The sequence below is a fragment of the Lissotriton helveticus genome, chromosome 6, assembly GCF_964261635.1.
Source record: "Lissotriton helveticus chromosome 6, aLisHel1.1, whole genome shotgun sequence".
Taxonomy (NCBI): domain Eukaryota; kingdom Metazoa; phylum Chordata; class Amphibia; order Caudata; family Salamandridae; genus Lissotriton; species Lissotriton helveticus.
Genome location: NC_136067.1, coordinates 966,285,300 through 966,311,206, shown reverse-complemented (window position 1 = coordinate 966,311,206; position 25,907 = coordinate 966,285,300). Strand labels below are relative to the sequence as shown.

The following is a 25,907-nucleotide window of genomic DNA, read 5'->3' as shown; positions in this document are numbered from 1 at the left end:
TATACCCAAGTAAATTCTTTTTGTTCACTAAATAGGTCCTCTGGCTCTTTTTCAGAAGCGCACATATGTCTCATACCTAAGGAGGGAAAAGACTTCCAATATTGTAAAAATTATAGACCTATTTCCCTAGTCAACATCGAGTACAACATTTTTTGTAAAGCATTAGCCATACGCTTAGACTCCTATCGACCGTACTTATTGGGTAAAGAGCAATCTGGTTTTGTTAAGGGACGGGTTATAACAGATAACAAACTACTTTCATTTGATGTCTAAATCATCCCACTTAAAACATCCCTTAGTAGCCATAGCACTAGACGCGGAAAAGGCGTTTGATAGAGTTGAATGGAATTATTTATTTTACACCCTCAAATGGTTTGGCTTTGGTCCTAAATTTACATCTCTGCTATCCCTTCTATACTCCAACATTCGAACTGAAGTATTTGCTAATGGCCTAATTTCTCATTTTTTTGAATTAGGCAGAGGGGTACGACAGGGATGCCCCCTTTCTCCTTTTCTTTTTTTTTTAATAAGTCTTTTTATTGACATAACCAAAAGAAAAAGAAAAAGACATCAGGTGACGTACATAACTATCACCGTAATCGATTATTCTCCTTTTCTTTTTAATTTGGCTCTAGAACCCTTCCTGTGCAAATTACGCCAAAATCCAAATTTATATGGTTTCCAAACATCTAGTTCCCACATCAAACTTGCAGCTTATGCTGATGATATCTTGCTTTTTATGTCAAAAGCTGAAGAGTCAATTCCTGCTTTTTTAGCGGATGTGAAGTCTTATTCCCTAATTTCTGGCTATAAATTAAATAATGACAAATGTGAGCTTTTGCCTTTAACTAACTATACTTTTAAACCAGATTTTAGCGCATCTAATTTCACGTGGAGTCCTAGACATATTAAGTATTTAGGACTACATTTCACATCTTCATTATCAGACACAGTTACATTGTATATGAATAAGTGTATTAAAAAAATTCAGAATTAACTACTTACATGGCATCCTCTTTACCTATCCTGTTGGGGACGCTTAGATACTATAAAGATGATGTTGACACCCATAGTCTTGTATACTATCTCTAACATACCAGTTACTATACCTGCTAACCTACTTAAGAAAATTAACTCTATCCTTTCCTCCTTCCAGTGGAGTAATAAGAAGTCCCAAATGTCTTTATTAAAATTAACTAGACCCAAATCAGAAGGTGGAGTTAACTTCCCAGATTTCCCAGCATATCAGCAGGCTTTCCTTCTGCGTCAAGCTTCCTTTTGGGTTCTTGACTCCACAGATGAATGCCTTCTTTGGACTTCACTTGACGGACTATTTTTATCTCCCTTTTCCTTCTGCGAATACCTTTCCTTTTCACGAAAACCTCAGTCCCTCTCCACCCCTATAATTAAGACTACCTTCAAACTCCTGGAGTCAACCATTAATTCCACTTATATTAATTTAGACTCCTTACTTAATTCACCAATTTGGCATAATGAAAACCTGCTCATCCGTAACAAGCCCTTCTATCGGAAGTCTTGGAGACAACTGGGACTATCATGGGTTCACCAATTGTTCTCAGGTCCTGATTTTTTATCGTTCATCTCACTGAGTAAATCATTCAATCTCCCAACCTCATTCATTCATAAATATAACCTACTCAGGGAAGCAGTGATGGATATATATACACCCAACACTCTACCATAGCTGACACCCCCAGCACACCAGAAACTTCCTCACGTCTCCACATTCTGCTACAATCCCGGCCTAAAGCGTCTACTATATATAATTATTTACAAAATACGAGCCTTGATAGACCGAAGTTTAAAGTAGAAAAATTGTGGGAATGGGACCTCTTGGCCGTTATTGCTCTGGGCAAATATATGGATCAAATTACGTAAATCTTCCAGAGCAGCTAACATAACACAAACACTGCTCTTCGTATACAACAGGCTTTTATTTACACCGGCCACTTTAAGTAAAACCTTTTCAACTGTACCAGACATCTGTTGGACATGCTCATCTCCAAATGCCAACTTATTCCATATGTTATTTTCCTGTCTATGTGTATTTACTTTTTGGTAACAACTTTGGTCCCAAATTAACCGAATTTATGGTACTAAGTTTACTTTTTCCTTTATTCATGTTTTTCTAGGAAGTTTGTCACATATTTGGGAAAATTCTATGTTTAATATCAAAATCATTGATTTGTTAATTACGGTTGCTTTTCAGCAAATTACTACAAACTGGAAAGACTTCACAAAGGTTTCTTATAAAGCTTGGTGGTATGCCGTGTGTCATAACCATAGGTTAGATACCTCTTTTGTTTATCCTATACACTTGGCAGTGAAACGCTTAAATTTATGGTCACCTGTAACAATGTATATTGATGCATGTGCCAAACGATACGCTTTGCCACAGCCATTCCAACAGGAGGTCCTTAAGCCACCTTGAAACTCCCTAAAGCTATTTATACTCGTATTGTATGCTGACACCTCTATTCTTTCAATTAAAACAAATCTGAACTTAAAAAATATAATGTCACATAGGATGTTGTTCTAGAATTGCAGCTGGTTTGAAGCACAGTCTCCCATCCTTTACCATCAAATATAATAGGACGAAGCAGGTCCATCAAGCATAGCTGCTGATCTTCCCTACGGCTCTCTCCCACTGAAAATGGAGGCTCCTGCAGAATTTCCAAGTCATTTGAATGCCACACAGGTAGTTAGAGCTAGTTTCTATGATAAGGCCCATGCGCTTGATAGGGAGGACATTCGAAAGTCCTGCTAGAGATACCCAAGGCTGGTAAATACGTTTAATATCATGTTCCATCACTGAAACACAGGTATCTATGTCCAAGACCTGAAAACTCAAAGTCCTAGGGTCCACATGGTATCTTCAGTATTCTGATTTACAATGCTGGTTTGAACAGTTTAAAAATGCAGCCCCTCCAAATAAAAAGCGCAGGTCTCATTTTAAATTTTAGAGAAAAAAAACTGGAAAGAATTGTTATAAAAAAACTAAATTATGGAAGAAAATCCGAAACAACTTAGTAATTTCATTTAGTTAACTAAAGAACCATAAAAACTACATTCTAGCAAATGCCAGTTTATTATATGCAATTCTCTCTCGGGAACTCTTTACAAAGAAATGGAAAACAATATATATTCCTAACCTACACTGTTATTTATAGCCTAAAGATTTGTAGAATAATATTTTTTATTTGGTGATTCCTTCCCATTCTTCCTCCTCCAACGACAAAATAACTGTACAAAACACATTCCTTTGGATAAAAGATTGGACACAAGAAAAATACTGTTGCCACCTGTTTGAAGAGCCATCTGTCTCAGATGTCAAGGCAAAATTTTAATTGCAAAGCACAGAAGAAAATAGATTTGCAACCCCTTCCTCCGTGCTAAGCACTTCCTGTCACATGACTACAATCTCTGGATTCAACACACTCTGGGGAAGTAAATGTAAGATGAAGACAAGACAAAACACTCCAATGAAAACACTTTCTTTATCTTGGATCCTAAGTAGATCCACTGTGGGGCTAGACATCCACTTTGTTGATTCTTCTAAATAACGTGATGGAATCCCACAAGTTCTTACTCGGGTTCAGTACACAAATACCAAAAGAAAAATGTTCTGATCAGACAATAAAAGCCAAATTTCCATATAAACTATATAGGTTCTCTTTTTGCTGGCATAAATATAAAACGGTACCGATATTTAGCAAAGGGGGTGACTTTTGCAATTATGGATCAAAAAACTGAGTTTACAGCGGAGTCTCGTGATGCTGAGCGACTGTCGTGCACTAGCAAAATAGAGATCAGTGATAGTATTTTTTTTAACCTTCAGGTAAATACATATTGTCACCAAAAGGTCAATTAGTGCTTCGAGAGACAAATATGTAGTCCATTATTTACTGAAAGATGCCATGAAAGCAGCCATAGGTCTTTTCGGACACAAGCCCCTTTTCTGAGCAGATCTTTTTCTTTATAATTATGTTGCTACAAGCCAATCATAAATTATTAAAAAATAGTTCACTTCACACCTCAAATCACTCTCTTTACAACCCAAATTACCTACTATTTAACTTGCACGCAATAAACTATATAGGTTTAAAACAACATAGGTGTGTTTTTTTCTCAGAGATTGCCACGAAGAGTTACAAAATGCTACATAATGTGGTACAAAAAGGCTGGCCACATACTAAGGCGGAAGCACTTGCTTTTGTAGCCAGGATTATAGCTAAAAAACAACATAGAACAGGGCGACGCAATTGCACAATTATTGCAAATTTGACAGAAAATTAGAAATGCTTTTCACTAAATCAAGGAATCCATCGCACCACTCCTTATTTTCAATAGACAACTCGTATTTCTACTGAGTGCAGTCTTAAAAGCCAATCGCCACTAAGTAGAGATACAAAATGGCAGCCAATCAGTAGCAGTTAGATGTTTATGCACCCAGCGCCACCTCTCTCTAGAGATTGCTAAACATTCAGTGATGATTGGCTCCACAGTTAACACTACATAGTATGGTGTGCTCATGTCACAAATGTGAAAGTCATGAATATGGATGTACACATATAAATAAAATTAAGAGCAAGATATCTGAGAAATAAAGAAAAAATTAAAGACCAGAGAGAAAGCACCAGGTCAGTAAGCCATCGAACCAGTGAAGGCCAGAAAAAGCAAGAAATATGAAAACTAATATCTATGCAGCACATGAACACAACAAGTCAGTGAAGGCCACAAAAAGAAGGTAAAAAGAAAGGGCAGTGGGGACAAGCAGATAGCGAGAAAAATACGCACACAAATGGACTGGAAGGATGCATTTGGAGAAGCAGTGAGCTTTTTAAGAATCAATACAAGCAAAGACTGCTTTCATTTCTGCAGAGTGGGTGAAAGATTTCAGTTTTTTTCATGTGGTGTCTGAAATCCAAAGGGTCATTAAACAGAGACAGGTTTCCCACTCTCCGGCACTTTGACTCACAGCAGCAAAAACTCGGCTTAACCAGGGATCGGAAGGCTGTGAAGACTGTTTGCCTTTATGCTTTATTGCACTATCTCCAGTAAGATATTTCTTCACCAGTGGCTTCTAGTCAATCAGCGCTACTGCATTACTCAAGAGCTGTGGAGAATAATATGGGAAAAGTGCTCTGCTGGCACCAGCAGCAGGGTATATGAATTATAAATACACACTCTAGCGGAAGCCCTGATGTAAGTTCTGTATGTATGATGCCAGCGTATCTGTTGCACTATATAATTAAGGATCTTTAAAAATCTGTATTTATGGATTGCAGCCATTAATTCTTAGGACGCGTTCCAATATTTGTCTCTGAAGCAACAAGGATCTGCAGGGTGGGTTTTTGACCAATCAGCATCTTGCACATTAAGGGTCACCTGCGAAACCAAGAGCATTTATTGCTTTGGATTGAAATTCGCTGGACTTTTCAGGGTCACAGACAGCTATAAATTATATTCTGGCTGGCCCGATTCTATTACTATTATAGGGGGTCTCTTTGCAAAATTTCAGAAGCAATGCTATTTACACGTGGCATACTACTTCTTGACGCGTTTCAATATGGAGCTTGGTGTGGGCTGTGACTCATGAGGAGTGCTTGTCAGAGACCTGGGCGTTCTATATGTGTGGGGACTGAGAGGAGTCATGGTAGCAGTGCTTAATTTGAGCCAGTGGTTTCCAGTGCTCAGCACCAGGACTTAATTGTCAACACCGCACTTATGACAGTCTGCACATGGTGGCGCTGCTCATCTAATTTAGAGATGAGTAGAGCAAAGGTTGTTCATTAATACAGTTTACATGAAAAAAATTGCTAACACTTGCTTTCCCAGCCATTCCCTATAGCTTTGGGGACCTGGAAAAAGCTGAACTGGCGCACTTGCAGGCGAGAGAGATGGCTAAAAGTTATTTTGGTACCAGCATTAGTAGGGATGACGGGGCAATGGGTGGTGCAAGCTGCAGTGGACTCCTGGTCAGGGCCCTGGCACTTATTATTTTACAAATTAAGCACTGGGTAAACTTGTGAAAACGGTTGGGGGCGCACGTGCTCCAAGTGGGATACTATTCCTTTCATTAAGGCAATGTGCACATTTATTCCCAAACGTAATTTCTTGTGATGATAGGTGACAGAGACTATTCAAGAAATATTACACAGGCAAATGTTTATTGTAGAGACACACGGCATTAATTGCTAAGCTGCTCACTAAACGCAATGAAGAAAACAAACAAAAAACAAGATAAACTCAATGCGTCTGGCCAGAAGAAGACTATGATAAGAGGCTACTGAAAGCTGATTTAAAGCTATTGAAATGTTGCAGCCCAGTTGCTGATAATTTAGAAAACCGGGGTGCAAGCTCGGGGTTTAAAGGGAAATCACACTGCCGCAGAGGAAAACAAAGTTCTCCCCTTTCAAAAGAAACTGATGCTCATTTGGTAGGATGGAGGAAAAGAAACAAAAGGCTAGGACTCTGTCATATTATAAAAGAAACCCACAACGAGAAGAATAATTCGAGGAAAACGCGTCTCGGGTTTGTAGAAGAAACCAGAGGGCATGAAAATCCAACAGGAAAATGTACGATTTTTTTTTTTCGCGGAGTCCGTGTCAGGTCGAGCTGGCAGGGTGTCAGACTGTAATCGCCCTGCTCCGGTTAGGCAACATTGATTTTCTCCCCCGCTAGAGGTCATCGAATTCTGCTGCATGCTATGTAAATTCATTTTACACGGTTGCTTAATGTGGCTTGGCACGGTGAAGTCAGCTGGTCGGAACCAAAATGGGGAATTAGGAATAAAGCCCTGTGCCAGAGGGGCAGGGGTGTTCAAACGACATGAAAAACAAAATCACGTAAATATGGTAAAGGCAGAAATAAGAGGAGAAAATTGAATGTATCTGAAGTAGGCCTGGGCGGTAAATTCCGTTCCGCTCACAGTATTTGCCGAATTTGGGTAATTTCGCGTTTCACGGAGAACGCGAAATTGCCCAAAATTTTGCGTTCCGTGACTTCGCAAAATTTTTTGCTTGTTCGCGTTCTCAAATGCGTGTTCGCAAGATATTTCCCCCGAGCACGCAAACAGTGATTGTGAACAGTAAAAAAGCGTTGCGAACAAGCAATTCCGCATGTTCGCGGAATTTCGGCGTGTTCGCGGAGATGTTTTACCGTTTCACGGAGATTTGCGTAACGCGATTACGCAAATTACACCCATCCCGAATCTGAAGGCCAGCGGCAGCTCTTCCGCTAAGGCAGAGGACTGTCGCCCCACTGCTTTAAAGCAGTGCAAGGGAAAAATAAAATGATAATTTTAATATTAGTGTTGTTGTTGCACTGCAACCACTTAGGTTAGGGTGGGGCTCCTATGGTATCGAGGGAGGAGGAGTGGTAGCTGTACCTTAGGTGCGCATGACAGTTTGGCCGGCCGCCTCCGGCTACCCAAACAGTCATGAGCACTTTGCATGTTCTCCACAGGCTGTATTGCACAGCCTGGGTGGAGAACATGCCCAGCCTCCTAGTCCCTCTTGAGCACCGTACCACGGCGCTCAGACGAATCACAATGTTGCTGTAAGGAAGCACTGTGATTGGTCAGGGGAGCCTGGGTGCTTCCTGGTTTCTGTGTCAGAGGAAAGGTGGCTGGCAATGGCGTCCATCATGTAAGTATTGATTTCTTTATTTTTTTCCTACCCCCCCCCCCCCTCCCCCCGCACCCCTTCAAACCTCCCACCTCCCTCCACCATTCCTTAGTAGCCGCCACTGGAAGGCACTGCACATTCATCAGATTCAGCAAGCAAGGCAACTGTGAAAACTAACCTGCAAGGACTACTTACAACGTTGTCGCAGTTGCCAGGAAGTATTTGTGTGAACATTCTTACACGTCTGTATACAGAATGATTTATGAACATTATTAATCCATGCACCAGGACGTTGGGGACAACTGTGTGCATGCACACTTTATCTGCAGCAAGCTCTCGCTTAAGCTCTACATGCAAGGAGTTAACTGATTGTGAGCCTGGGACAACAATCATATTTATGGCGGCTTGACAATCAGGATAACTGTTTAATGTTCCTGTAAAAGATCACAGAAGGTACAAAGAAATGCTCTTCTCAGAGACTCCCGGCCTCAACACTGCAAAACATGTTACCATTCTTTAAATCTAACGTTACAAAACAAACTGGTAATACACCGCAGCACCCAATAGAATAACAGTCTTCTAACACACTGTTTTTCCACTTTCAACCGTTCGAACGTCACATGGTTTGACTGACCAATGAACCATAACCGTTACAAGTCCTCCTCAAAGCAGTCTTTGGCAAGGCGAAATTTCATGATCACTGGAAGCAGGCGACCGTGGTCTATCAGCGAATAAAATTTACAGTTAGTCCTGAGCTCCAAGCCAGAAAATCCAGGGGCGTAATACAGGCCTCTGTAGCCCCTGTGGTGCACAGGCCCCACCAACCTTTGAGGGGATACCACACCCTTCAGAGGGGACGAGTCCGCTTAAGGCTAATGAATATTTATGCAATGTGGGAGACCTGGCGAGCCCCTTTTCACATTCTGTAGGGGGCCCCATTGTTTTACATTATGCAACTGAGGAAATCCTATAGATTTCAAGACCCTAGTGATGCTCATCTCTTCCAAAAATTACACAATGATAAGCTTTGGGACTATGGGAAAAGTTCTACTAACAATTCCAGATGTTTAGAACCAAATGGGAAGTGGACTTGAAAAAGTTAACAGAGAAGGATTGGAGGGAAGTAAGAATTGCACCACACTTACTATTTCACCACATCCGAAGAGCTCTAGAAAATAAACCGAAACATGACCGAGGTAGGAAGATACTTTCACACTAATTGGGCATGCCATACTTTTGGTAAATATTTGGGGTGAACAGTGGGCCTAGACACACTCCCACTGTAACTGCAAGGGAAATAAACGCTAATTGCCAAACAAGAAATTGCTAAGCACTTGCATGCACAAACAGCACCAACATTTGATGAATTGTTGAGGCAAACTGACTATTGTGCTAAGATAGAGGAAGTGACGTGTAACTACAGAGCATTAACACAGGAAAAGACAGGGACCCTACAAACACAGGAAACTATAGGGAGCATGGATGCAACATAAAAAGTGCATCTTTTACAAGGACAGTATCTGACTAAGAACAGAGTACCCGTGTTAAAGACTTAAGAAGTATTGTTTTTTTCACTATATCCTAGGTATGGGCAACGAGGATTCGCTGGTAATCGTTATCTTACGTTTAAATACCAATAAAGATGTTATTTTAAAAATCCAGGTGTTTAGTGCTTCAAAGACTTCTTTTCACGATAAAAGTCTGATGATTAATTTCCTCTAGGGCATGGGGAGAGATTTTTTTTTTACATAGTTTTATATAGGGCAAACTTGACCTGCAGGTATCAGAGCACTTTACATGGGCACCGGTTGTGTTACAGAAGGACACATTCATTTTTTGTTAGGCACGGGGAGAATGCTTCCTGTGTTTTATGAGGAGAATGTAATCATCTCATGCCGCATCTATAGATTCCTGCCAGCCTGTTGTCCTTGAAACTAGGCATGAGCTAGGTGCAGGGATGCAGAAACCGAGTGGTTGTGCAGAGGTCCTGAGCTCCAGGGTAAGGGCTTTTTGTGATGTCATGGGCGTCTGACCTACAACAGCCGCCTCTGGATGAACGCTGAAAGAGTCCTGCACAGTCACTATGTTGCATGCTGGGATTAAGGAGGTCCTCGCTACTTTCTTCCACGTGACACTGCATGTGCATGAAAGCAATTTCCTTTCAGATTTTATTTTTTAAAAGGGGGGAAATGAGGGTTTCATTGCAATATTAAAAGGTCAAAGAAATTAAAAAGTGGCGATTTAATTCGGTATTATTTGGGTTCGCTTGGTGTGATAGTGTCTCTCCTTTTCCAAGTGTATCATTCACTCAATCTTTTAAAAATCTTTTAACACAAACACCTACCTTGCACCTTGGAATTATACCCACAATTCACTGTCCGATTAAACTCACATTTTTTTCACCTTAGATGAGGAAACTGTAAATATCTTAGATACGCCCCACATAAGAATGTGCTACAACGTCAGTACCTTAAATTTTTATATATACAGATCTGGACCCATAAGAACTTTTCTTTTTGTTTACAAAGTATAACAAACTGTCACATCTCAAAAGGGGACCACTGTAGACTGAAGCTGCCCACGCTTGTACTCATTTTCTCAAACAAAACGTATCACAGTCTAAAACAGACTCAATCATTTACCAGACTGCCACAATGACAAACATTTAAAGTAACTTGCCCACAACCTTTTCCTCCTTTGAATACCGTACAAAATAGAACTCCGCGACGTATGTATGCTTCAACAACTATTTAAACGGTGGTACAACTACAAGTAATACAGCAAAGCTCGAGTATTTTGGTGATGCGAGGTAAAGTTAGAAGATGGTGATCCTTTTTGCATTCTAGATGTGGCACACTCCCATGCCAACAACCTGTGAAGGAAAACAAAAATTTGCTCACTGTGTCACAAGACTCAAGCTACACTTTACTGACAAGGCCCAAATAGGACGAAGCTGGTTTAAGGCTGCTTATGTTACCATTCAGATTTGGCCCAGCAGTTCGGATGAACTGTTCCTATAGCAGCAGGACCAAGGCAATTGCTTTGTGGCCTATCCCTCTCTGAAACAGAATAGTGGGTTAAAAAAATATTGGACTGGATTACAGCCCAGAGTAATTACCGGTGGCTGAGATTAAATCAAGAAATCTGTCCAACGCGTTTTTGTTTTCCTCAGTGCAACATCCAAAGTGCGACAGGTGGGCCCAATGTGGGTGCTCTCAACTGAGGAAGGCCAAGAAGGGCAAAGACGACCTGGGATTGCTTGCGATCCCAGTGGTTTGGCCTTGCAGCTCGGGCTAGACTGTTCCTACTAGAACAAGACCAAGGCTAATTGCATATGACCAGCTCCTACCTGAAATGGCATGATGGGCAAACAATACTATGGGCTGGATTGTGGCTCAGAGTACATACCAGTGGCTAAGATTAGTTCAAGCAATACACCCATCACTTTTTTCCTAACGAGAACCTTCTAAAGAGCAGAACAACATTGTTCCAACAAAGAGCAGAACACTGGAAGTTGAAGGAACAAAACCCACTTTACAGCCACTACCCAGTTTAGAAAAGGAATATGTCATTAATACTAATGTTCTCAGCACCGTGTCCTTAGTCTTTTTATCTACGCCTAAACCATCCGGCACCTCACTCATGGTTGCACTGAAATGCCCAGGCCTGGCTTCAGTGATTGAGACAGCAACAGATTCTCATGCCTGGGAAACTCTAGAATGATGCAGCAGGGTGTCTGCCAGTGACATCTCTGATCTGCCCACTTGCAAGCGCAGGATCTACCACTAGGACCCATGACAAAGTCTTTTGACATTCACCTTGTGTCATGTTCTTTGAGGTCCATGTCAGTGTGGCATAATGACCAGATGCTCACTGCCAACCAATGCTATAAATGTAATTTTTTTTAACTCGAGCAGGGGTGTCCCATACCGGACCTCTTGGGTTCAAGTCAGACTCTCAGGTTACTCAGATCAGATAAACTAACATTTAAGCAATCTAAGTGGCAACCCTTTACAATGGCCCTAATTATTTTGAAAGTCGGGCACAGCTGGGCGACAAGGACTCATGTCAAACACTTACTTGCTCCAGAGGGTCTCTAATCCAATTTTGGACCTCCTGCCAAAAGTCCATTTCCATTAGGCGTAAAGACACCGGAGCTGCTCTGCCTTTGATTACCTTCCTCTGTCAGTTGTAAAACATACTGATATATAGCGTTGCAGCTTCTTAAAATATGGTGGTACAAAAGGGGGTGGTGATGGACGGAGCATCTGAACCAATCAAACACTCACACCCAGTCAAAAGATCTGGGTTTGATCCATCACCGTTCTTTAGCCCACTCTGCCACCCCAGTTCAGACATGGCTATATGCAAATCAGTCTGACCCTGTGCCTCATGGGAACAGTCCAGCCCGAACTGCCAAGCCATGCCTTCCGAGGACCGGTTTCTGGCATTACAGCCGTCTTCAGCCCGGCTTGCTTGAATCCAGTTCTTAAAATATGGCAGCTTAACACTTGGAGGCCTAGGATGTGTCTGCCTTACATCTTCCTATTATCTGTATGTTCAATTAGGAGTAAATACTCAGATACAGTGTAAACGCAGGGTCCGATTCATCCAGCCATTCTTGGAATTGGGCCTCGGAGATTAAGGTAACACACTGGATTGATCCTCTTCTTTACGGCCACACAGAGACAAGGCTCTTCACTTGCTTTCCAATCGATCAACAATTTCACGTGAGTGAAGTGGACATTAATATGAAGCAACTATGTAAACACCAACATGCCACATGTGATGCACATATATAGAAAAGGGCATTTCACTTATAAAAGGCAACTCTACTCTAAAAATGTCCATAACAAAGCCACTACACAACACAACGACAGAGGGAGCGGAATGGCAATTCTCTACTCCCCTCCAAACATGAAGCAGCCATGCTGGAAGCCATGCAGAGTGTCTTAATGTTTCAGTGAAGCCACTGCATTTCCAGTGTTGTTAGAAGTAAAAAAAGAAAGAAAAAAAAAAGAAATGACAGTTTGTATTAAAAAAAGGACTTGGAAATGATTTTGTACACTTCCTCGCCCCAAAAAAATATTGGAAATCGTTCAGCAGTCAAATGGAATGTTGGCAAACAAAGGCCCGCTTGTACCCCACTCCCAAAACAAATAAAAGATTTACCAAGGCCCCACAGCAAGTCCAGTTTGTATTACTACCTACCCGTACTGGTCTGGCTGGTGCATCATGGGAGACTGAGCGTTGACATAGTTGGGGTGCTGTGAAGGGAATATGGCCCGTCCGCCAGCCCCAGACTGGCTGGGATAAGCAGGCGACCTAGTGTATGGTGGCCTAGAGCAGGACAAAAGAACAGCTTCTTTCAATTGGTGCTGTTATAACAAGTATAAACACACCTGACAGCTTCATTCTGTTCACATCAGCATGTAAACCTCACAGAATACGTTTGAATGCCAAAGGTGCTGTTTTGAGGCAAAATTAGGGAGACTAGAGCGAAAGCTGGAAAATCAAGCAATTTGTATAGCAGCAGGACGCTACCCAACTCTCTACTAAAACATGGGTATTCCCAAACAATTTCCCGAGGGCCGAAAAGTTTGGTCTTTGGTGTGACCGTGGGAAGCACTGATGCCAGCACTGTGTTGTGGGTGTGGGATGGGGAGGGTAAAGTGGGTGTAAGCATGTACATTTAGCAGCTGAACTGAATTGCACAATATGGAACCAGAAAACCTGAGCTGACCAAATTTTGTGATCTGGGCAATTGTTTTTTCAATTTCCCTGCTTTTTCTTCATTATCACATGTAAGAGGGCTTTGAAATACATGACTTCAGGAAGCGCTCTGTACAAAATCTTTTCCTTTGGTTTGTTGTCAAGCGAGGGGGCAGGAACGCTTCTAAATTCTTGGTGTAAACCCATCACTTAAAAATACCTCTGATGGCACTGCTACAATCTTATTTACTACGGTGAAATGGTTCTGCAGGAATGAGATACACCTTTTTAATTCAGGAGGGAATTTATATTTATACACATTTAAAATGAAGGTGTTCCTAAAGTTGAGGGGTGCAGTACACACTAGTTACTTCCTTTCTTTAACTGCTATTAATCTTTAAATAAATGCTTGCTGTTTATTCAACATGTTATAATGGTAGTGCTGAGTCCAGTAAACAGCAGTCCTATGCTTCTGTTTCCCAGGGGGTCAGGAGGACTATATATGGCCCCCGGGCCATACTTTGAGTATCACTGTACTGTAACGATAATGTGCAGCACAAAGCTGACTTAACAGGGGGGCATTATGCAGCCAGGCTCCTCCAATATGTAAACAGAGTGAAGAGGTTGCCCGAAATTGTATACAATTTAAATTAGTTACAAACACGGACAAAAAAATAAAACGAAAATAAGCTTCTACTGGAACGGAGTATTGGAAAGATTGTAGGTCGATTAATGAGCAATTCTTCATTAAACAGAAAAAAACATTCACTTAGGCATCAACATATTCCATGCCAGCCCCAAGCAATCACTGCCAATTTCAATATTTAAGATCTGAATTTCTGTAACCCTACACATTGACGTTTCTTTATTTTCCTCCATCAATCATATTGTAAGGGCATATACTGTGGGGTGGGGTGGGTGTGTCGGTGAATATCTCCGACCAGCGTCTCTTCCTGCAGCTGGGACCGACAAGGAGACACCGGTACGAAGAATCAAAGAGGGGAGACTGGCATTTTGATGAGGACATGGCAGCTCCTCGAGATGTTCTCCATGGAACCATCTAGTGATCTTGGGTTTAGAAGTGATCATCAGAGGCTATACCCGGTGTTAACCGTAAATCGTCCCAGGACACTGCCGCAAGAGAGAGCAGGCCATAGATGCCTTACTCAATAAAATGTTTCCTTGCAGGCTGCCTAACGTAGCAATGTGCAGGTAAAATAAGCCACTTTGTTTGAAAGATATTATATTTTCCAATTTCCATCAATGTGCACTGTTGTGGAGTGAATCCAAGGAGGCCATTTTGTAACTGTAGAACAATGCGAAAACCACAACTTTGCTTCATGTGTTTTCTACAATTAATACTTTTGACCCATTTTGACCCATGTAGTCCTGATCAAAGAAAGACAAATGCCCATTTCTGTGTGACTCAACACAATCAATTAACTTACAGTGAAATCAATTTTAAGAGTTTTAAACTGTACAGCATTTTCTTTCAGTCACCAGCATGAAACCTGTATACACACCTGCCATGCGTAGAATTCGCTGCTATTTGCATTACCGCGGCAGCCGCATCCTGTGCCTTGCGGTTCACAGATGGCATAGGCGGCCCCATGCCGGGGCCTCCCTGCGATGCCATGCTGGGAGAATTCGGGGTCATGCCACTCATGTTTCCAGGAAACGGTCGGTTCTGCATCCCGGCGGATGGCATGCGCCCCACGGGTATGGTGCCCCCGGCCTGGCTTGGCCCCTGGCCATGCAGCTGGTTGTTCACATTCATCCCCATGCCAGGCCCTGGGCCGCTGTAGTTGGTGTTGGGCATGCCGCTGTATGTAGGAGGCCTAGAGTAGTTACCTAGAGCACACAAAAAAAGCACAAAATAAGCTTTTACAGTTAAGCTTGTATTTAATTATTATAATGTACATTCATTTATTTTGACAGCATCCATTCAAGATACCAAACGACTGCTTGGTATTTATAAACAAACAGGTTAGATTACTGTATTATTTTGCAATTGGTCCATTAAATGTTAGTTGATGGCAAGCGGTGCCAAAATTTTGTCCAGAGTAAAGTGCTGGATTTAAAATTAGTTCACGGGTGTGTAATAAGGGCATAATAAAAAGATGGCACTAGAATTTAAAAACAATGTTCCACCTGTCCTTGTTTGTGCAAGTATCTTATGCACTTGGCATTTGGCAACCCTGCCTTACACGTGCCACAAGAATATATTTACTAGAATTAAACCACCACAGGGACAACTATGCAACGGGACTATGAAAATGGAAGCCATGTTGTTCAACAGTAAGTAGAGGATTACAATAGTATCATAAACCAACCCCTTTTTAGGATTTCCTAATAGCAGAGAAATTTACCTGAAATGATGAAATAAACTGGAAAATGGCTCAAATAAAATAAAACAGCACAACTCAGGATATTCAAGGGTTCTCTCGGATAAACACATCAACCATATAGTTCAAGCTATGGTATGTTTGCACTTGGATGGTGATAATGCCATCATGGTGAGCCTCGACAAAATCCCCATAGACCCACTAAAAGCAGTCTTACATGAAGATGCAGGTTGGTTACTATTATAAGAGCATCAATCCAGGTTGATAGTCAATGGCATCCGTTAGAAACAAGAATCAATTTCGTATCTTACTCAACTGTATACAAGGACTTACATCTCCATCATCCTGCCTGCCTCCAAGGTGAGCTACTGATCATATGAGGTACCAACAAAAGCCAATGGCCAAGCCTTACTGGACATCACAAAAAACAAAAATACAGATCACCTTATCAAGCATTTTCCTGCCATGTTGCCTTGGTCTGCAACTCGCTAGCTGAGAACCTAGGATTGGCTCCTGCCACTCTAGCATTTAAAAAAGATGCAAAAAAGCACATTTCTAGAATGTTTCTCACCTCAGACTACTGAAGAGCACAAGGCAGGATTATTGTAATAAAATCTATTTTTTTTGGAATACAATTCTACATGTAATCTTACCTTGTTCGATGTAAAGTGGTCTGATGCACCACACGTGTGGTTCATGCGAACAAACAAATAAACCAAATATTAAATTTGGGACTACACATCCATCCTCTGACCCCTAAAACCTCCATGTCAGGGGTGAGAAGGGTAGAGAAGGGTCTGGCAATATTTGGGGGGAAAAACAAGAACAATAAGTAGGATTTAAATCTGGGCTAGTTAGGACATCTGTTATATTTTGAACTGGACGGGAAAATAAATCAACAATGATGTGAACTTGAAAGGGCTGGGTCCATGCTACTTAAAATTGATCAAGGAGTTGAAGAGGCTGATGATAGTGGGGAAAAAAGTATGGATGAGGGGTCTGTGACTGGACGTGCTGAAGGGGAGGCGGGGGTGAAAGTCCAGTGGGGTGAGGCGCGATGTCCTTTTGAGGAGCCTGCTGTGTCTAGTGCTATTAACAATGTCATATGTAAAACTGTGCATGATTTGTGTGTGTATCTCTCCCACCACACATACCACTACTTGCTGCCTGGTTCTTTGTACTGTATTATAAAATGGAAAAATAAAGGTTTTAAAAAAACATCGAGCAAATCAAATATATAGCTATATATTTGATCTGTGATGGAGAATACCGTTTTGAACAGAAGCAAAAGACAAAGTATTTTAGACTGCGAAGAGTTGGATGACATGACAAATCATCTGATGACGGATGCAGTCTGCCAGTCATAATCTGAATTTGGCAGACAGAGGAGTGGGAAGGTAATGCATTTGCTTTTGAATGAGAGGACTGTATATGATGTATTATACTAGTAAAGTGCATCTTGTTCTACACACTATGTCTAGGAAAGTTACTGCCATGCGGTACACTGCTTTCTTAATAAGTATTCATCAGTGAATTGCAATATCACGTTCATGGTTCACGGCACTCTTATTTAGATAATCACTTGTAAAGCACTCATGTAATACCCCCACCACCACTTGCAGAAATAATATAATATCTCTGTTTTGGATGTAAATGCATGTTTCATCACCATCAGTGTTCATTCTGGATAGCTATCCATAAACCCTCAAACAATCAATAATAATACGATAAATAATACTAAATATAAGGAATGTTATATTTATTTTCTGCTCCTGAAAATTAAGGAGAATAATACAATCGCTGTACCTCTCTCTATGCTTGACAACAAAAAAACTAAAAAAGATATTTAGCGCAGAAGGGCCGAAACAAAAAGGCAAGCATTCATGAGCTTTGCTTTCACTTGCTAGTTCAGATGCGCACTGGGGACCCAAGCTCTCAAAACTGGCTATGATTTATGAAAATCCATACCCTTTCGTAAGGGTTCTTCGAGTTTGGCAAAAACTTGGGAAAACAGTATGACTGTTGGAGAGAATTCGGGACAAGAACGTGTGACTGAGGAAGCCAAATGGGTGCAATCCACAAAACAAACAGAGAGGTTTTAAGATTAAACAGCTTAAGGACGGGTTGTTGCTGTTTCTTTGGAGTGCAATACTTTTTTAGCAATGTGGACACAAAGCCTCCGTTTAATATGGCAGCATGCTGTCTCGTTCACGGTCCACCCGGTTGGGGAAAAGACGCAAAAACACTTTAGTGATGAAGATTCACGTCACTGTGGCCCGCGGTTCCCACGGTGGTTCAGACAGTCTAATGACTATCATTAGGCTGTGCGGCCTAACCCGCCCCCACCCTTGCCAGCCGCGTTCTCGTCGCTTCGAGTGGGTCTGCCCCCACCCTGAATGAACAGGCCGGCTCAAAGACAACCAGGGGTGTTTGCGTCGCACACGGTGCCATTCACTCCAATTCACGTGGCCCCAGCAGGAGGGATTTGTGTTTCCTTTTCGAATTGACTCGCTTCGCCGAAGCACCTTTCTCCGAGGCATGCGCCGCCTGAGCTTGCCTAGGTTAGAAAGACACTGTGGCGTTTTTTTTTAATTTTTATTTAGGAACTGGGCGTGTATGCGTGGAGACTGTTCGACATTCGGTGTTTTGCAATATAGTTTCGCAACAAACAGAGCCCACATTCAGCAAAAACGTGAGCGACGGCCCTGTCGGACGCTAACAATGTTCCATTCTTTCAACTTCCTTTGTAAATTGGTCCTTCCGCTCTTTTTCAGTTTAAATGTCCTTAAAGCAAGGTTGACACCTAGGTGCATATCCAACTACAGTTCTCCCCATTAAGGCATTCTTTAATTGAACATATATTAATATGCTCCAACGTGAGGATGCATAACTGGCTTAAGAGGCAAAAATAACTAAAACTTGGACAGCATAACTAGCAGACACTATTACATACCACTGTTTCTTTCAGTCTACCATAATTGTAATCTCCCATAGCGTCCCATGACACGATTCCAGCACCACCTCGGTGGTCTTCACACATGGCATGGAAACACTTTGGAATTGTGGTGAATCGTGTGGATTTGAGTTGGCATGTAATGCTGCAGCGGGGGAATGTACTCTCCTTGCCTGTGGAATAAGTAAGAGATAAACATGCTTGCATGGAATCCCAAAACATAGCTAAATGAAGATATAATATCTGGCCTAAGTGTTACCCAGTAGCGGCTGGCAGGGAACAAGAGTGGAGGACGGGCGGGGCGAGGGGGGGTGAGGTGGTTGGTCACGGGTGGGGGTATTTCAAAACTTTAAAAGCACGTAGCTCTGTGCCGAGTTCGCAGCCGACTCTCCTCCGTCCTGTTGTCGCTCGTCGTCTCTCCAGAACCATGAAGTACATATGACCCATCACAATGCTGCTTTGCAGCGTTGTGATTGGTCTGAGCACCGTGGATTGGTGCTCAGACGGGGACTGGGAGGCTTTGCATGTTCCTCACCAGGCTGTGTAATGCAGCCTGGTGGGGGACATGCAAAGTGCACATGACTGCTTGGGGCAGCCCGAGAGGGCCGGCCAAGCAGTTGTGCGCACGCATAGAGTGCCAACCACTCCTCTCCCCAACATCACGGGAGTGCCAGCCCCGCCTAACCTGGCCGAAAAAAAAGACATTGATAACAGAAATAACTTCTGCTATTATCATTTTTTTTTTACATTGCTCCGCAAGCAGTGGGGCGACAATCCTCCGCGAGCAGTGTGGCGACACTGCTCCGCGAGCAGTGGGGTGACAATGCTCCGCGAGCAGTGGGGTGACACTGCTCCGCGAGCAGTGGGGTGACACTGCTCCGCGAGAAGTGGGGCGACAATGCTCCGCGAGTAGTGGGGTGACAATTCTCTGCGAGCAGTGGGGCAACAATGCTCCGCGAGCAGTGGGGTGACACTGCTCCGCGAGCAGTGGGGTGACACTGCTCCGCGAGAAGTGGGGCGACAATGCTCCGCGAGTAGTGGGGTGACAATTCTCTGCGAGCAGTGGGGCAACAATGCTCCGTGAGCAGTGGGTTGACAATGCGCCACGAGCAGTGGGGCGACAATGCGCCACGAGCAGTGGGACAACGCTCCTCCGCCTTAGCGGAGGAGCCGCCACTGGTTTTACCTGCACTTCCCTTCTCTATTAGACCAGTTGTCTAGGTCTGTGAATTCCTGAGCACATCAAGCTGTTGCTTTTAAACCGTATTACTTAGCATCTTCTGCAAGGTGCTGAGGAACAGGCCACACCCCCTGTAATACAGCATAATACTGGAAATTCTCAACACAACTTCCAAAATGCCCATAACTGATCAATTAATAAATTGTCATCAAGGAGCGTCAATTAACAAATCCGTTTTCGTGTGTGCTACAATAGTGGTCAATTTTAACATTACCACTCTGCTACTGATCAGCCTTCCAGCACATAAATAATGATCAGTTACATACCGTACAACAAAAATAGTGTCTTCTCACTTACATGCTCAATTCAATTATGCAGATTTCTTCTAACCTGTGACAAATGAGAGGCTGAGTTCACTCCTGCAATGCGAATCTTTGACCAGCGGGTAAAGTAGTTCACTGCAGTGAAAGCTCAGCTCACTGAGCTATCTTGCGCACGTTTTTTGCCATGCCTTTCACTTAAAATACATCAACCCTGCTGCACAACTTGGCCCTCTCCTGCTGCATTATTCCAGTTGCCCTGACCATAATCAACAATTACTGACAGCAGTGCAAAGTCAGTGCCCAAAATGTGCCAGTAGCTGCCTGTGAAGTACATTGGCACTAGTTTCTGGGACCGGTACTTATTTTCCATTAACAAACTTTGACCCAGAGCAAGAGAGCGTGAAAGTCGAAGAGAAAGACGGGAAAACAGTAACAAAGGGAGGAAAATCAGAGATGAAAAAGAAACTATAAAAGTGAGGAAAGGTACCGAGGTGGGGGCGGGGTGGACATTGGACGAAAGGTATGAAGTGGAATCAAACTAGACCCCTTCGTATTCGGCAACTCAAGTAATCAACAGGGGACTACTAAGAAAAATACAAGACTCTTACACTTTTTTTTTTAACTAACTGAACACTGCATCTTCAAAGGGAAGCAGCGCTTGCTCTCTGCTTTATTTAGGCACTTTGGATACAATGCCTTCTATTGACCAGCAGCAGAACACGAATAAGCACACGATAGATCCTCCCATTGCAATCCTTATGGGACTCAACTAGGTAACTTCTAGCTCAGCTGGTCTTTGCTAGCCATATTCTCCTACTAACTTTTGGGCAATTTAGAGGACAGGCTGATCGACAGAAAAAGTCTGCTCCAATGGATGAGAATTGGAAAATGGTCTTCTTTACTGGAGAGCTCTGATAAAATGAACTGCTTCCTCTGTCTAATTCCTATATCAGAATGAACAGGTATTATTTGGTATGATTCCACTTCCAATACTAATGGTCTCAAAACACAGAACAGATGTTACCACTTTCCAGCTCAAAAATACTTATTTCATCGACTGCGGAAGGACTATCAGCTGAGTGGACCATCCTGGACTTAAGCCTGTGGTGTGCAAGCAGCCCAGAGATCACAGCAGCAAGTGCTTACTAGCAAGAGTTGGAAAGTTGTAAAAGCTTTCACTAAAATTGGTCAAGCTGTTTTCGGTCATTGTTTACAGAAAAGAGCCTTACAGTTTTGCATATGTTTGGTTTGCTGATTCAGACGTAACAACAAAAACATTTTCATTGGTCCTTCAGTACCAGATGAGACCACTAGAGCGGTGCTCGCTGGCAGGCACAATTAGAGGTGGGCGAGCCACTGAAAGTTCAAGCTAGATGCCTGGTTGTGGCTCAGCTCCAGGTCCTTTAGCAACTTAGAGCCCAAAAAGAGCCGAGCTTTCATAGGAGGAAATGAAGCCTAGTGGCTGCAATCGCTTAACATGACATGGGAACTGGGTTAAAAATTGGGCCTCTTCTCAGTATCTTGTGAATAACTGGCAAATCTCCCAGTGCTGATTTTTTTTATTAGTTTGTTGAGAAGTGCACTTATGTACTGGGGCATGGTTCACGCTATGCAAAACTGTCCAAAATAAAATGTGTATTCTGCCTGTCAACACAAAGAAATGTCAGTATGAAGAGGGTCGTGAGGTGTCTTGCAGAGAGCTACCTAGAGGCTCTCTGCCCTCCACCAAGCCCCCCCACACACACACACACACTCCCCCTAAACTAAAAAAAAAATCCACCAACCCCCCTCCCACTGCCTCCCCTCCCAAAAAATCACAAAGGGTCACTGAGGCGGTCGCCGATGTCCTGGGGCGTTTTCTCACCGCTTAACCCCTCCCGTGCTCAGGACGAGCTCTGCTCGTCATGAGGCACGGTTGCGCTGTGCTCATGACGAGCTGAGCTCGTCATGACCCGCACAGCGCTCACACGCGGGGATAATTCCCCTGCTGTGCTGAGCGTTCCACGCAAATGGGCGTGGTCATGACGAGGTCAGCTCGTCATGAGCACAGCGCCACTGTGCAGCGTGACGAGCTGAGCTCGTCACAGGCACGGTGGCGCTGCGCGCACCCCCCAGCGCCGCTGGGGAATTAGCCCCGGGGCGAAGGGGTTAATGGACATCGGCTGCTTACAGCCTCCGAAAATAAGCAGGAAAGCCAATCTTTGCAGTGGTTTCCAGCTCGTTGTCCTGCCACCGTGTGATTTCAACTCCTCGCCAGGTGACTGTGTGAAGGGAGCTGAAATCGTGTGACACACGGAGGCACCGTGTGAACTGGCAGGTCCGCTGTCAACCATGCTCTAATCTAGCCCTTCAAGAAATGAGGACAAACCATTAACTTTGATGTGCGAAAGAGAACGATGCAACTGGGAGGGACACCCATCAGAACGGTATGTTCCACTCTGCAGAGCGTCATTATCCCGCCTCTCTCTCAGACCTAAGGAGCCTGCTAAGGGTATTTTTTAGGTAAGGACACAGTCTCTTTAAAATTCTCCATTGGGAGAACACTATTACAACCAGGGGAAAGTGTCCCAATTTGTTCTCTGAAGGGATCATAAAATCAACCCATAGTCCTGACAAAAGCCACTGATCCACGAGGGCGCAAGTAACATGTTGACCAGACATTTTTTTTTTAATAAATGTGTGGGATACCCAATCTCTTCCTAAACACATCCTCCAATTGTAATCTTGCCACTATTCCCATAAAAGAAATGTCATAGGAGCTTGGAGGTAGGAGGTAATTTTAAGCACATTTTTTACATCATGTATCCCAAACTCTATGGTATGAGAGCCATCACCTGGTGGAGGACAGACTTGATGATGTCACTATAAGTCATCAGTATGTCCGCAGGAAACTGACATAACATAGCTGTTGAGGCTCCCACAACAATCTCTGTTGGAGATCTTTGATCGGATTCTGTGCTCTTCCATCCTTTTTGATTCTTACTGTTATCTCCTGGAAAGCTGAGTGGAAAGACAGCTAGCTTCAACACCCCCACCCCCTTGAGTTTTTTAAAGTGTGAAAGAGATACCCATCTAGTGGCTGATTTGCACAGTGTGGAGCTGGAAAATCTAGGATGAATCCCAACTTCTCTGCTTGGCCAAATTGTGTGATTCTAGGCAAATACTTTATTTGACTGAGCCTCGTTTTTGTACATAATCCAGTAGGAGGGGAACCTTCAAATACAGGAGTTCAGGATGTGTGCTGAAGAAAAAAACACTTATGTTTGATATGTAAGAATCTTGAACCACAAAGGGTTCACATAACAAAGTATGTCTCCCCTAGTTCATTAATGGATCGTTCCATGGCTCTCAGAGCCAGAGCTGACCTGTGGCTCGGCTCTCCCTGCTAATTTAATGGCTCGCCCACCTCTAGGCACACCTGATCTATTCACTGGCAAGGACTTTTTCCAACTGCATCGTTGGTTTTCAGGTTTCAAAATGGACTCCTATTTTGATACATATTTCTTATGACAAAGCTGTTGCTACACTGCACCAGCCAGCACAGCCAGAATACAAAAAGCCACCCTAGGAAATGTTTGTAATTACTTTAAAACAGCTACCGTGACACAAAGAAATAAACCGTGTCGCCAGCGATTACTGTCAACTGTTATATGTAGTATGTATTTCTGTACTTTGTCAAGAAAACCTAATAAAAATATTTTTAATTAAAAAAAAATAACTGGCAAGTTAGAACAAGCAAGTTCAGTGAGCTAGCTCCGCTTGGCAGGGATGTCTGAGGATGGGAGTGGTCTTCCTCCAACAATCAAATTTTGAAAACAACCAAACCCCGGAGCACCATGCATTTTAACTTAATATGTGCCACAATACAAAAGAGCATTATTTGTCTGCCACAGCAAAACCGGTCCACATCGTAGCAGCCAAGTGACAAGTGCTGTCCCTACATGTACACAGACTTGCCAAACTTAAAGCCCCTGTCCCCTATTGTAAGCCAAAGCTCTAAACATACCTCAACACTAGCATTTATCAGTGTTGCTAGCGGCACTTTGGCTGCAGAGCAGTAAAATGACCAGTGCTTAATTTGAGTCGGTGGTTTCTGCTTCACGACAGTCTGCCACATGGCGGCACTGTTTGACTAATTTACAGAAGAGCACAACAGCAGCCGTTTAATAATTCTATATATTGGAAAAATGACTAACACCTGCCTCCCAAGCCATTCTTACAGCTTTGGGGGCTGGCAATAATCTGAATTGACACACTTGTAGGAGTATGATAGTTAGTAGTTGTGTTGGTACTGTTATTGGCAGAGCTGGCTGGGGCGGCGGGTGGTGCCAGCTGCAGTGGCTTCTTGACGAGGGCCCTGGCACCTTTTTGTTTTAAATACAAATTAAGCACTGAAAAGGACATCAGTAAAACCTGCATAGCAATAGATGCTTCAAACTCCTATGTATGTTAGAAATTGGATTAAAAACAACAAAAAACAACACTCACTTAGGCTGGTGAGCACTGATTGAGGCACATGCACTGTTCAACACACTACGGATATCACAAACCACATATTTAACACATTTGTTTCCCAATGGCAATATTTTGTGCAAAGAATGAACAGGTGAATGCTTACCTTGCGGTGCGTACTGGTTCATCTGGGGCCCATAAGAGCCACCAGAATTACCCTGCTGAAAACCCCCAGGTCCAGGGTGCATGGGAGCCCCAGGGGAAGGGTGAGGTGACATTGAAGGCCCCGTCGGCTGAGGTCCATACTGTGGCATCTGAGCAACCCTCTGAATGCTGGACAGAAACCCTGGAAAGTGCAATAAATATGAAAAAATTCACATTTTCTACCAATGGTTTCAAGGATATTTATTCGCACATGTGAAGCAACTCTTTGTTCAAGCTCAAGTATGTAAATGATGTGTTGGTATGTTATGTTACAGGACATCCTTACTACATAGGCGGTCTTCAGAGTTCACCCTACTGAATGCAGAAAGCATATATTACCATGTCACGCACTGCTCCTGCGTTGAGCCTTGTGTCTGAGGACACTGGGGGTATGGGTACTAAATAGATACAATTCGAATCTGCGAATAACATATGAATAATTACATAGATTGAAATATAAATAAAGTTGTTTGTTTCCAAAATGCTGCTATTCCTATACTCCATTTTCATGTTTCGCACATTGATATATGAATAATTACATAGATTGAAATATAAATAAAGTTGTTTGTTTCCAAAATGCTGCTATTCCTATACTCCATTTTCATGTTTCGCACATTGATTACTTTATCTGAGAACATTGGCTACGCAGCCTACATCATACCTGAAATTGTAAAAATTAATCCTACTCAGAATACTTCTTTGAGCAATCAATGTAATCACGCAGAATATTTGCTGAAGCATTCAATCCGAATTGAGAACAAGCCTGTCATACACATAGGAAATACAAACACCTGAGAAGGCGTTGTGTAAAGTGCTATCTATCACTGTGACTGGGAGGAGCCTGGCGCACTATTAAACCAGGCAGAAGAATGTGACGGCATCACAAAACTAACCGCCATTTTACATTTAAAATGGTAACATCCATGTGAAGCACTCAAATGGGGAGAGGATGTAGTCTACCAGCTGGGGTGGTCGATCTCAAATCTGGGGAACGGGGTGGAGTCTTGGCAATGACGTTCAACACCCTGTGAATCTGGGCAAATCACTTACTCCTCTTGCCTAACAAAAATGAATGTGTCCATCTGTAAG

General features: G+C 42.8%; 1 protein-coding gene across 4 annotated transcripts in view; it reads right to left on the bottom strand.

Moving 5' to 3' along the window:
- The window catches only part of ARID1B (AT-rich interaction domain 1B), an 807,447-nt gene that overhangs the window by 108,353 nt on the left and 673,187 nt on the right, over positions 1–25,907 (bottom strand). For 2 of the 4 annotated variants that reach the window (XM_078648614.1, XM_078648615.1), the window contains 3 exons: positions 24,781–24,960; positions 14,885–15,212; positions 12,861–12,989 (listed from right to left, as the gene is read on the bottom strand). In XM_078648614.1, coding sequence (XP_078504740.1) covers positions 12,861–12,989; positions 14,885–15,212; positions 24,781–24,960 — 637 coding nt within the window. The remainder of the gene's footprint in view (positions 1–12,860; positions 12,990–14,884; positions 15,213–24,780; positions 24,961–25,907) is intronic. The other 2 variants (XM_078648616.1, XM_078648617.1) reach the window with 1 other exon arrangement.